At 36.9% G+C, this 13,955-nt stretch overlaps 1 protein-coding gene across 1 annotated transcript in view; it reads right to left on the reverse strand.

The window, feature by feature from the left end:
* Positions 1-5,461: 5,461 nt before the first annotated feature.
* LOC129953883 (eukaryotic translation initiation factor 4E transporter) overlaps positions 5,462-13,955 on the reverse strand; it is a 28,723-nt gene continuing 20,229 nt past the window's right edge. Inside the window, exon 3 of the mRNA XM_056067409.1 lies at positions 5,462-9,126. Coding sequence (XP_055923384.1) covers positions 6,209-9,126 — 2,918 coding nt within the window. The 3' untranslated portion in view covers positions 5,462-6,208. The remainder of the gene's footprint in view (positions 9,127-13,955) is intronic.

The following is a 13,955-nucleotide window of genomic DNA, read 5'->3' on the forward strand; positions in this document are numbered from 1 at the left end:
GCATTAAAGGAGCGTAGGCCTCCTCGCCTAAAATTATTTTCAAAATAAAGTAAACCTTTTTTCACTCGAGTTCTTTAATAAATAATTTATTGTGAAACCAAGTAGATTCCTTTATTGAACAAACGGCAAAAAGAATTATCTGAAATTAAATTTTAGGGTTAACCAACAAAACCTTTCGAGCTTTTTTCGCGGAAAAATTGTTCTCGGAGCAAATAGATTTCAATGCTCAGCAGAGAATGCTTCGATAGACTTTTTAGTCCCATCGTGGCTTGAAGCCTTTGTTTTATAATTTTCATTTTTGAAAATGAGCGCCCTCCATTGCAATTTGTTTCCATCAAAACCAAAAATATTCTCAATGCAATTTCGAGGTTTGCGAATGTAACTCTGAAATTTTGATTTTCGAGAATTTGTTAGTAAAATAGTTCCGGCGATTGATCTGTTCCATAGTCCTTTTCCTTTTTGTATGAGTCAATCAAAGACACAAGTTGAACCAATTCATTCCCAAGACTAGGCTCTAAATCATCCGGATACACTTTCACCAATGCCTCTGCTGCAGCGTGCAAATTTTTAGCATCCATCTTCTCGGTGTGATTCGAACTGCAATCTTTCAGTAAAAGAAACGGATAGCTAGTCAATCACTAGGATAAAGGCGGATACTTTGTATTTGTCCTTATGTGACAGATTTGCGTCTTGTGCTTTTCCTTAATCGAGTGGATTTAACCTCATATTTCTCGTGATTGTACGTATTCACCAGTATGGGATATTTTTTTGGCTGCTACTCGTATTTATCAAAATTATTTCGTTTGGATTTCACGAATGATTTCAATGATTCAAGTGCACGCATTGCCAATTCAAGAATCATTTTCGGTTTTTGCAACATCTTGTTTGTAGAGTTGAATAGCTTCAAGCTATCGTTCCAAAATGTTGCAAACAAAGCGGTTTCGAGACAACTCATTTTTTGTAGAAGGGGTACTACTTCATTCCTCACGATGTCTTTTTGCTTTTTATTGGAAGATGTGCTGGTTAGAGCTTCTTCGATTTCCAAATAGCCGTTGACTAAGGCTTTCGTAGTATCAGCTCGACAACAGCACCGAGTGTCGCTGATCTTTTTCAAGACTAAAAAGAGGCTGGGATGCGACCCACACTGATAACTTCCCATCCCGTCTGTCGATTTGTCTTGCTTAAAAGTTTGTCTATATGTATTCGTATCAATTTTTACCAAATTTGCGAACTATTTTTTGTAGATTTTATTTTTTATGAAAAAAACGGACTGTTAGATTTTTATATAAAAATTACTGAATATTGAAAACAATATTTTCTGTGAAATAAAATAAGTTTGAAGGTAATATTTTTCATTTTTGAAAAACTATTTGAGCCGAAAGTAAATTTTGACCAAGTTTTAGTATTGTTTTTTTTTAGAGTTTTATTTTTTTGTAAGAAACTGTCAATTCGAATTTTTAAAAAAAATTACCAAATGTTGAAAACAATATTTCTTATAAGATAAAATTATTTTGAAGCCAATATTTCAAATTTTTGAAGAGATATTTGAGTCGAAAATCAATTTTTACCAACTTTTATAAATTTTTTTTTAGGTTTTTATTTTTTTTTTTTAAACTGTCAATTCGATTTTTCTCAAAATGTATCCTAATATTAAAAACAATATTTCTTATAAAAAAAAATTAGTAAGAAGCTATTATCTCAAAGTTTTGAAAAGATATTTGAGTCGAAAATCAATTTTTACCAACTTTAATACATTTTTTTTTATGTTTTAATTTTTTGTAAAAAAAACTGTCAATACGATTTTTCACAACATTTTTCAAAATGTTGAAAACAATATTTCTTATAAGATAAAATAAGCTTGAAACCTAAATTTCAAGTTTTTGAAAAGATATTTGAATCGATATTCAATTTTTACGAACTTTGAGTAATGTTTTTTTTTTAGATTTTCGTTTTTTATAAAAAAAAACTATCAATTAGATTTTTTTCAAAATTTTATCAGATGTCAAAAACATTATTCTTCGTTGCGCAAAATTGTTTTAGAGATGAAATCATATTTCAGTCGTAAAATTTTAGGGGTCACAAATTTTTTTTTCAGTTTTATTGATTTATAAAAAAAAACATTATATTAATTTTTTTTAAAAAATATACCTGTTGGGTATCACGTTACAGTTTGTTATATAAAATTTAATTCAAGTCTCTAGCATTTTTGGTTCGTAAGATATTTAGGGTTAACCAAAATTTTGACCTTTTTTTCAAACTGCTATGGTAAAAAAAACCACACACGCAATTTTCTTGAGAGCCCTTTCTGCATCTTTCTGCCTTATTATCTGTACAACAAAATTTATTTGAAATCGATATCTCTTCTGGTTCTTGAGCTATGGACGACGAAAAAAACGTCGCGAACGTACGACGTACGGATTTACTAACGCACTCACAGACATCTTTCTAAAAATCTCTTATTTCGACTCTAGGGACCTTGAAACGTCGAGAAATGTCAAAATTTTCAATTTGACAAATCGGACCCATTACAATAACTTCCTATGGGAAGTTAAAAACTGGCCGCTTCTCTTCTCCGATAATTTCTCAATCAGAATTCGGTGCCTGTACTGGTTGTGAAAAACGTGTACAAATTCTGCACTAAATCAAAGATTTGAACAGCCGATGGACAAGAATTAGCAACTGCCTTTCGCACTAAATTCAGAGAATGACCAAAACAAGGTACTAACGCCAATAAATGATTTTTCTCCAAAATAAGAGCCAGCTTCCCCTTGTATTTGCCACTTCTTATCAGCGCCATTTGAGATTGTGATATTTCTCTGATTACCTGATTGGAGTGAACAAATATAGATCAATGTTTTCTGTTATTTAAGATTAATATAATTAAATAATCACGTATGTAGGTAAAGGTAAACAACAACAAAAAATGCATATGAAAGGAAAAGAGGTTTACTATTTGGAATTTGATACAAAAATGTTCCAAAGTCTCTGTTGTAGGGCCCTTCTAATTCCGGTCCTGTTCACAGTAAATGCTTCATAAACAAATATTCATACCTGAATTTAATAATCAAGTGGAAAAAGGGGGGACCTCTTGACGTGATCTTACTCAGGACACAGAAAGTAAAAATAGGTAAGACATGTTCAAACAAAACTAATTGCGCATCTGCTGTCCCACAAGATATTCACTTTGGGCCTCTTCTTTTCTCACGACATTATCTACATAGGTCACCGAATATATTGAATGTCTTTTATATGCTGATGATCTGAAACTATTTTTAAAGTGAAAAGTACGGGTTGATTTGCGAACACATTCAGTCACAACTTGGTTCTTTCTCAACATGGTTAACTGCCTAAAACTTAATATTAAAAAGTATAACGCATTGTTTAACATTATTGTAATTCATATTTTAATTGACTCTTTTAGTGTTGTAATATTGCTTGTAGATAAATAAATAAATAAAATAGCGTTCCTTAACTTAAGCAATTTAAAACTACAGTCCCTGGCCATATTATTAGACGCACTTCATATTTTATGCAAAATCTCAATTTTAAGCTATTTTAATCAGATTTTCAAATATTGTAATGCATTTAAATTATTTTGTATGTAGAATATAAACTATTTCCTACTTTTTTATAAAAATAAAACAACATATTTGTAGATTTTTTTTTATTAATATTTTCAGTTTTTTTTGTAATTTTTTCAATATTTTGTTGAACCTCCTTTTGCTTTAATAAGAGCCTCAATTCTGCGCGGCATACTGTCAATGCATGATTTAATTGTTTCCTGGATTTGTGGGTGGTGATTCCACACATTACTCTTTCAATAAGCTTAGTTCTTGTTGTGACCGCATCTTTAGCCAGTTCCCTTTTCATCTGCTCCCACACGTTTTCTATTGGGTTCATATCAGGGCTGTTTCCCGGCCAGTCCAAAAGAGGGATGTTTTCTTCCCTCAAATAAGTTTTTATGGACCGGGCTGTGTGGCATGGAGCTTCATCTTGCATAAAAATGTATGGTTTTCCATTCGGGAACCATTTTTTGATCTGCGGCACCAAACGATTCCGCAAGACTTTGTACTGGTCTTGTCGCATTATCGCATTCACCATGTACAGACGTCCCGTACCTTTGCCGCTGATGACTGACCAGATCATCACTTTGGTAGGGTGCTTCACAGTTTGAACGACGCAATCGGGATGAAATTTTTCTCCACGGCGTCGACGAACAAACTGAGTTTTATTGACCAAGATATCAAAAGTGCTTTCATCGCTGAAGCACACCTATCTAAAACACAAAAAAGAATTAAAAATTCTTAGGACAATAATTATGAATAATTGTATTTATTTTATTGTTTATATAAATTTAGTATCAAATTACCTATCTCCAGTAGTCCACATCCTTATTTCGGAACTTTTTAACCCAATTCAGACGCTTTTTCTTCATTGCAGTTGTTAACTTTGCCTTTTTGGCTGGTCTGAGGGCTCTAAAACCCAAATCTTTTAATTTTCTGCGTACGGTGCGCTCCGAAGTTTTAATATTAGCTTCTTCCAATTTAGTTCGTACCATTTTTGTGGTTGCAAACCTGTTTTCCACGCAAATTTTCTTAACATATCTTTCAGACCTTAATGTGAAAATTGGCTTTCTTCCGCATCTGTTCTTTCTTTTTGGGCTTAAATCTTCATCACATTTCATTTTTTTCTTAATCCGTCTCACGCTACCCTCAGACACGCCCACTTTACGAGACCAAACATTTTACTTCAGCTCTTTTACTTGGTGACAGGTCTCCTCTCTTACCCATGGTTTAAATTTTACTATTTATTATTTTTGTTTTGCCAAAAATGTTTTTCAATAACAATAAAAAAAGCACACAAAAAAAACAATGCAATTGAATACCGTTAATAAGCACACAAAGCTTTTAAAGTCACAAGAACATCCAGAATAAAAAAATTCAACTGCAAGAATTCTGTACTTGTTTACGCTCTGTTGCCAATACTTTGACATTATGCATTTATAATGCAACATATTAAAATAAAACATAAAGAAAATAGAACCACAAGCAAAAGTCTAATAAGCAAAACTTTGTTTCTCTAACTTTGAACGTTAAAAATTAAAATTATAAAAATTCTGCAGTGCGTCTAATAATATGGCCAGGGACTGTATTTGTCCTTAGGAAGGCTCAATAGTATACCCTCAAATTCAGTCTGACTACAAAGTAAAGAGATTCATATTGATCCGAACCACACGAATGTGGCATGCTTTACCACACTTATTACAAACAATTAAATTTCCTTTAAACTTTGTCGTTTTGATCAAAACATGACTGTAAAAATTTATGTTATCTCAGTACTCCTCTAGTTGGACTATCCACGCCCAGATAATTGATTAAAACAATTTTAATTCGTTAACCCTAATTAAGGCTTTAAGAAAATCTCCTCTCCATCATAAATAAACACAACTAACACAAATATGTAAGCAGTAAGTTTTTTATGTTTATTTATTCACTTAAAATCTAATAATTATACTTCCTTAGTCTTAACAAACTTAAATGTTATTCTTTTTTGCTGTTCTTTTTGTTTTTTTGTTTTTTTTTTTTGTATATGAATTCTAAAATAAAATGAACTTAAAATGATTCCCCAATTATCCGATTAAAATGTATTTTAAATTTTTATTTTTTTTATTTCTATTTTATTTGTTTTAGTTATAATTGAATATATATGTTTTTTTATTTTTTAAATTTTAAATTAAAAGAAAATAATATAAAAAAAGAAAGAAATACAAAATAAAAAGACAAAAAAAATATATAAATGTAATGAAGAGAAATTCTTTCGAAGACAGTTTATAGCTATATAATATATATAATTTTTCAAAACTACCTAAAAATCATGTTGGGCTTTAATTGGCGCCTTGAATTAGGTTTCTCAATGAAAAATACACTTACTAGCGTATTTTGTGACTATTTTAATTAAATATTTTTATTTTTATTTTTCTTTTGTTTTTGTTTTTTTTAATTAACAATTTTTTCTTTTCTTGTTTTTTTTTTTTGTTTGTTTTAATATTGAGGAAACATTTTCTTGCAAAGAATAAAATAATAATAATAATAATAATGTTTTGCCAAAATATGTTTCTATAAATATTACTGTTATTTATGTTTGAAAAGTACTACCGTTGAATTTTTGTTTTGCTTTGTTTTTTTTTTGTTTTTTAATCGTTTAATTTTTAATTATTCGCAGCCGTTGAGGAATGTTGTATGCTTTTCTCAAATTCTTCCAAACTCAAGGCCTGGTTCATGTTCAAAAGTGGTAACTTGCCAGCGGAGGCTTGTGCCAGGAGCTCAGGTGAGAACCATCGAGCCAACTGGTTGCTGGTTGGAGATAGACCACCATCGCGTTGGTAGTTGATGATGTTGCCGCAGGCGGATTGAATGGCATTGTTGCCGCTACGGTCTGGGCGGTTGCCGTTGTTTTGGATTAGGTTCATTTGTTGTTGCTGCTGTTGCTGTTGCTGCTGGTGGAGTTGATCGAATTGGTATTGTTGAACTCGTTGCAAGGCAGCGCGCTGTTGATACAATTGTGTCATGATAATGTTCTGAGATTGTTGTTGTTGCTGCTGCTGTTGCTGTGGAGGCATTGAAAGTGGTTGCTGTTGCTTTTGCTGCTGTTGTTGTTGTTGCTGTTGCTGGGAGTGACCTAGTTGCTGCTGTTGTTGGTTGTTGGCGGCACGCTGTTGTTGAATTTGCTGGAATTCTATCTTCGAAGCGAATGCCATTTGTGGAGTTGGTGGTTGTTGCTGGTGGATTGGATTCAAACCGGCGTTTGGCATTTGCTGTGTTAGATTTCCCTTGAGAATTGGTCGTCCCATTGGCTTATTTGTTGGAACTTGGTTTACAATTGTGGCCCCTGGTCCTGTCCACTTCATGGGATTGTTGTTGCGAAGATTCTGGTTTAATCTGGAATTGTCTTGATGTTGCTGTTGCTGCTGAATGGGTGGGCCAGAAAGGATGGGCATGCCTTGTTGTTGCTGTTGCTGGGAGTGACTGCCTATGCCCAAAATCATACGTGGTTGGTTTTGAGATGCATTGGTTTGCTGTTGCTGCTGCTGCTGTTGTTGTTGGAAATGCATCAGAAGCGAATGCATTGGCTTGTTGGAATTTGAATTACCAGGTCCAGAATTGGTGGCAACCATCAATGGAGAAGTGTTGGCGGTTCTGGTGACGTTGTTGGATGAAGAAGCGGCATGAAATACACCACCGACTGAATCTTTCTCAGCAGTCATCTTCCTCAGCACAGATGTTGGGGTAAAAGCCAAAGGAGTAGGTGAATTAACATGGCGCTGTTGCTGTTGGGTCTTAGCATGTTGTTGGTTTTGAGAATATTGTTGCTGTTGTTGTTGTTGCTGTGATGCATTGATATTTCCAAAATCATTGCCATCACCTTGTGATGGGGGTTTATGCTGCACTTGTTGTTGCTGTTGTTGTTGTTGCTGCTGTTGTTGTTTTTGTATTTCTTGACGGCGACGCCTAAAGTTCTCTTGTTGTTCCTCCAATTTCTTTTTAATCAAAGCATTTTGCATGATCGATTGTGTGTGATACTGCAACTCACGTGGCGATGGAATAGGCTGAATGGGATGATTGATAGGGGGCCCAGGGATGATGAGTGGTGGCGGTTGTGATGGAATATTCAAGTTAGTATGACCTTGGCCACCAAGAACTGGCGACATTATTTGTGGGCCAGGTGGCATAATGACATTTGGAGAAGTGTCTCGCGACGTCTCCTTTAGAACAGCCACTAGGACCTCTTTTCGACGTGGCGATATGTTGGGGTTTGCAAGTTGCTGTCCCAGCGCACTTTGGGTGACTTCACCGCGAGACAATCCTTGGAGGAGTAATTGAGCTTCGAATCGTTGTTGAGGTGCTAAGAACATAGCGTGATCGTTTGGTTGTGGTTGTTGCTGTTGTTGTTGTTGATTGATATTAGCACCAAGCTGTGGTCCATGCTGAACTTGTTGCTGCTGCTGTTGATGAATAAACTTAGTGAGTTCATCGTTTTTCATGAAATGTGGTGGCGGAGGCATTGACAGAGCTGGAGGAGGTGGAGGGCGATGCATTTGTTGCTGTTGTTGTTGGAGTGGAGCAATTGTTTGCTTTATATTGGTGGGAGGCTTTCCTGCCGGAGTTATTTGCTCGAGGAGCTTCTTAAATGCATCCATGTCTTGGGTCTGTTGTTGCTGCACTAGATTATGACCAATTGGATGGGATGGAAATATCGGGATATGTTGTGGGTGGTGGATGGGATGTCCATCGTCAGGAGCATTTGGCGGCTTGACTTGTTGCTGTAGCTGTTGTTGTTGGTGTTGCTGTTGCTGCTGATGTTGAAGTACATTGTTATTTGCAAGGAATTGATTCAAAGGGTTATCATGCATTTTCATTGGATCTGGCTGTTCCTTAATCATTGGAACATCATCTGTGCCAACCTTGCGCATTCTTGCTTCAAGCTCTTCGAGACTCAAATGCGAATTGGGCCGACCTGGTGCGAGTTGTTTGTTCATTTTACCTCGTTGTAGAAATTCCATCAGAGTATTACTTTGGTTTGATAAATTCACAGAAGTCAGTTGGGGTTTCTCTTCGAGCATTGCGGAAACAATGTTTTCTTCTGGCTTGGGGGTGTCGCCATTTGTGGTGGTCTTTGATGAATTATTATCAGCTTGTTGACCAAACCAACGACTAAAACGTGATCCGGCTTCTTTTTCTCCTCCACCACTTTGTTCGCCCAAAAGTAATAAATTATTTAAAGAATCCTCGTTGAGGAAAGCATCAAAATTGAATCCTTGTTTATCTTCATTTTGGCTTTGGGTATCAGCTTGTTTATCATCTGGTTTACCAAGGAAATTGTTCTGCTCCATTGGATCTAGAGACTCAGATTCGGTTTTTAGGAGGTTACCAGAAGTTTTATGAATTGGTGGTGCATCAAAATTATTATCTGGCAACGTTTCACGTGGCATTATATTTCCTTCGTCGTCGCTGTGGTTAGAGATATCTTCGTCTTTATTCATCTTGCTGCTGGGACGCAAATCATTTTCACTGCCTTTAGGTGATTTTCCGGCGTCATTTTTGGTAGAAGTTGGCTTCGAAATTCGACCTGTTTGGAGTTTAAAATATATCAATAAAAATTATACATTTTTAATCAAATAGGAAGTTACTATCTCTAGAAAAAAATATAAATTCTTATACAGTTTTAATTCATAATAAACACAGATTTTTTTGAACAATTCATTATTTTTTTTAAATATTGGAAAACCCTTCTTAAAAATGTTCTGCAATGCCTTTTACGCCTGTATGAAAACTTTTGGCCTTCAATCGAAGATGATTTTGTGGACGCACAGAGCCGTTTTACGTTCTGTTTTGTTTTATGGATCGATGGTGTGGTTGATTAGATTAGATTAGATTAAATTCTTTATTTCTATAATGAAATTACATTAATTTAAAGCTAAGAAAATAAGGACATGGCGTTGTTGCTGTCTACCTAAAGTCACTCTATATAAGATACTCATTGGTTCGCCTTGGGCTTTGTCAAGGCAAGAAGAAAACTTCTTATTATTTTTCGAGAGACAAATTTTATGGGTGAATTTGCATCCCGTCTGCATAAATGGAGTTTGGAGTAGAAAATACAATGTGAAGCTAATGGGCATCAACTCTCCAACACGGCATGTCTTCGAATTCAATCCCGAGGCACACAGAGTAAAGGAAGACTGCGATTCGGGTGACGCAAAATTCGAGACAGTAAGCTGAGACGCATGTTGGTTGAGGGCCAGGTCGGTTCCAGACTGAAACCACTTTAAGTAAGTAAGAAATGTTTGTAAGCAGACATTTCATCAAACACCTTGTTCTACGCCACAGAATGCGATGCAAGGATCCAATTTTCACGAACTCCAAACTATACGACGACGCCCGTGTTAAAAAGATTGCTTTATGACCGCCAAAACCAGTCGTTAATGAAAATCTAATACAGGCTCTGAGTTATTAAGACCCATCAAATTCAAAAGAAAAGAATGTGTGTTGGATTACCCGCAATTTATAAAAGATACGCGGTAGATCATATCTTCAGACTGACAAACATTGCAGAAATATATCGACGCAAAAGCCTTGTTTTCTTTGTGTATTTTCAAGTAGCATTTGACTCCAATTAACAGAAGAGCCCTAATGTATAAACTGTATAGTCAATAAAGTTTGGTAACATATTTGAAGGCATTTACAGCCGAACTCTGAACGCAGTATTGATTGGGGTAAGTTTATCGGACCGGTTTTATCAGTAGGATTAAAACAAGGATAAAAACAAGGATGTAAGCAAAGCCCATCAGCTTTTGCTCTTAATATTGAAGATCTTCAAAAAGTAATAACTTGTGTAATCCCTCACGATGGACTCTAGATTAAGACCCTTATGTCTCCCGATTCATTCCATTTGGCAATTAGTAAATTACATTACTACTGCTCTGATTGAAATTCGACTGTGAATATATATAAGTCAAAAACAATGGTATTCCGAGAGATGGTTCTATGGAGCAAAGGAGCAAATCAAATAAAGAACGTTAAAGAATATAACCGGTAGCATGAAATTAAATAAATACCTAAACAAAAAAATGGTAGACATGTGCATTCAAGCCTACTATGCGCGCATGTCCCAACAGAGGAGAAAGATGAAGACACCAACGACATATTCTCCGAGCTCTTGAACAAGACATATGAGCAATGTCCTGGCTAGGACATTAAAATTGTCTTAGGAGATTTTAAAGTCAAGCTAGGAGGAGAAAACATCTTTGTTGGCACAATCGGCAGATACAGCCTACGACACCACCTCCGACAACGGAATTTCTCTGCGGGGCGAGACGTTCTGGTAGCTAAAGGGTGATTTTTGAGGTTAGGATTTTCATGCATTAGTATTTGACAGATCACGCGGGATTTCAGACATGGTGTCAAAGAGAAAGATGCTCAGTATGCTTTGACATTTCATCATGAATAGACTAACTAACGATCAACGCTTGCAAATCATTGAATTTTATTACCAAAATCAATGTTCGGTTCGAAATGTGTTTCGCGCTTTACGTCCGATTTATGGTCTGCATAATCGACCAAGTGAGCAAACAATTAATGCGATTGTGACCAAGTTTCGCACTCAGTTTACTTTATTGGACATTAAACCAACCACACGAATGCGTACAGAAGAGAATATTGCGTCTGTTTCTGAGAGTGTTGCTGAAGACCGTGAAATGTCGATTCGTCGCCTTTCGCAGCAATTGGGTTTGTGTTATTCGACCACATGGAAGATTTTACGCAAAGATCTTGGTGTATAACTGTGAATAAAAAAATAAAATAAAAAATACAGCTCGTGCAAGAACTGAAGCCGAACGATCTGCCACAACGTCGAATTTTCAGTGAATGGGCCGTAGAAAAATTGGCGCCTTTAGACTATTTTTTGTGGGGCTACGTCAAGTCTAAACTCTACACAAATAAGCCAGCAACTATTCCAGCTTTGGAAGACAACATTTCCGAAGAAATTCGGGCTATTCAAGCCGAAATGCTCGAAAAAGTTACCCAAAATTGGATTTTCCGAATGGACCACCTAAGACGCAGCCGCGGTCAATGAATTTATCTTCAAAAAGAAAATGTCATGGACCAATCTAACGTTTCAAATAAAGAATCGATGAGATTTTGCAAATTTTATGCGTTTTTTTTTTTTAAAGTTCTCAAGCTCTTAAAAAATCACCGTTTAGTACGCAGTTCACACATCTTGATATCCAAAAGGGGACTCCCTATTAATCAACTATCAAACAGATTGACCACATTGCGATCGACGCACGACACTTCTCAAGTATACAGGATATCCGAACATTCCGAGGGGCCAACATTGATTTGGACCACTACCTCGTTGTAGCCAAGGTACGGCTACGGATATCCCGATCCAAGCCAAAACAAGAAAGTACTGAGAGAATATTCGACGTTAGACGGCTACAATCGCAAGAGACTGCCATGTCCTTTTCCGATCGAGTCTCTAATAACATCTTAAGGAGTCCTATGCTGCCTGCATTGAGCATTGAAAACCAGTGGCAGCTATCAGAGATGCCACATCTGAAGTGCTAGGTTTCACACGGCCACCACAGCGTAACCCTTAATTTGACGACGAATGCCGGCAAGCGCACGCAGCGAAACAACAGGCTAACAAAACGGCGCTGGACAGGAGGACCAGAGCTGCTCGCGAGCTCTCCGAGCAGAAGAGAATAGAGGAACACCGGCTTCTTAGATGGAAAAAAAGAGAGCATGAGAAGCACGCGATCGAGGACATAAACGAATGTCACACAGGGAATGAGGTTACTAAATTTTATAAAAAGGTAAAAAAACCTCCTGAGGGTACCAGGCACAAACCGAAGCCTGTAAGGACGATCAGGGGAACATCGTAGTAGAACCGCAGTCTATGTTGAGAATATGAAAGGACCACTTTTCCAATAACGGCGATGACGACCCGAATTTCGCTGTAAGGAGATAGAACCACTCAACCTCGGCGACGTAGATCAACAATTTCGCCTACCCGACCTCCTCTACGAAGTGAAGATAGATATATCTAAACTGAAGTCAAACAAAGCTGCTGGAGCTGACGGCATCGGTGCCAAACTATTTAGAGCAGCAGGCGATGACTTGGTAGGGAGTATGCACCAACTCATCTGGCAAAATATGGTCGGGAGAAAACATACCCGATGAGTAGAATCTTAGCATAGTTTTCCCGATACATAAAAAAGGAGACCCTTTAAATTGCGCCAACTACAGAGGCATCAGTCTCCTTAACATTGCATATAAGATCCTCTCTTAAAAATACAAAACCGACTTAATCTTATTTTCGAGAAAATACAAAAGTCCATGGATGTACCCCCCCTATATTAAAGGAATCCAATTAAAATTCTCAGATGAGGCTAAATACCTGGGTCTTGTCTTAGATAAAAAAAACTAAGTTGGAAACGCAACGTACAGGAAAGAGTTAAAAAAGATACTCTAGCTCTCTTTTCTTGCAAAGTATATACATCGGAATTGGGTATATACATCGGAAATTAGACCGATTTTAATGTACGGTGTGGCAATACGGTGGACTTTTTTAGAGAAAGCTATAAACCGCGACACATTAAATAAAGTCCAACGTTCAGCTTTCTTATGTATAAGCGGATCGCTGCGGCACTGGACACCTCACTCTACCTAAAACCTCTTGCAAGCTCTCCTATTCGCCACAAAGCTTCGTCGCAGTGGATTTCAAAGAACACAGATTATACCATCCCACTACTGCAGTTCGGCAGAAACTTCCAGATTTCTATACCTTCCAGCTGGGAGGATAGGACATTCCTGGAAGATGAGTCAATCCGTTTTTGTACAGATGGTTCAAAACGAAAGAGGGGGTTGGTGAAGGAGTGTACTCTGAATGACTGAAGTTTAGTCTCTCATTCCGCCTTCCCAATCATTGAAGCGTGTTCCAGGCGGAACTTTTGGGGATAAAAGAAGTCTTGTCCTGGCTTATCAAATTACCTGGACTCTGTGTCTACAAACTATATAACAGTCCATAACTATCGATCATCTGTAATGGAGATGGCACAACAGTTTAATATTCACCTTTGCTGGGTGCCGCGCCATGCCATAGAGACATTCCAGGTAACTGTAAGGCAGATGAACTCGCCAGGAACGGAACAGTGCAGCCCACGTTTGGCACACACTGGCATACCAATCGCTACTTGGAAACTGTTGCTAATGCAAGACGCTGTGAGCAGGGCAGGCACCAGGTGGAACAACATCATCTCGTGTCAGGTCACAAAAATCATCTGGCCAACACTGATTGTTATCTCTAAGCAGATCGTATATAAGCTCGATAATAGGTGTCATAACCGCACACTGTCTAATAGGAAAGAACGCCACGCGGTTAGGCGTATTCTCAAATGA

Source organism: Eupeodes corollae, chromosome 1 (genome assembly GCF_945859685.1).
Source record: "Eupeodes corollae chromosome 1, idEupCoro1.1, whole genome shotgun sequence".
NCBI classification, from domain to species: Eukaryota; Metazoa; Arthropoda; class Insecta; order Diptera; family Syrphidae; genus Eupeodes; species Eupeodes corollae.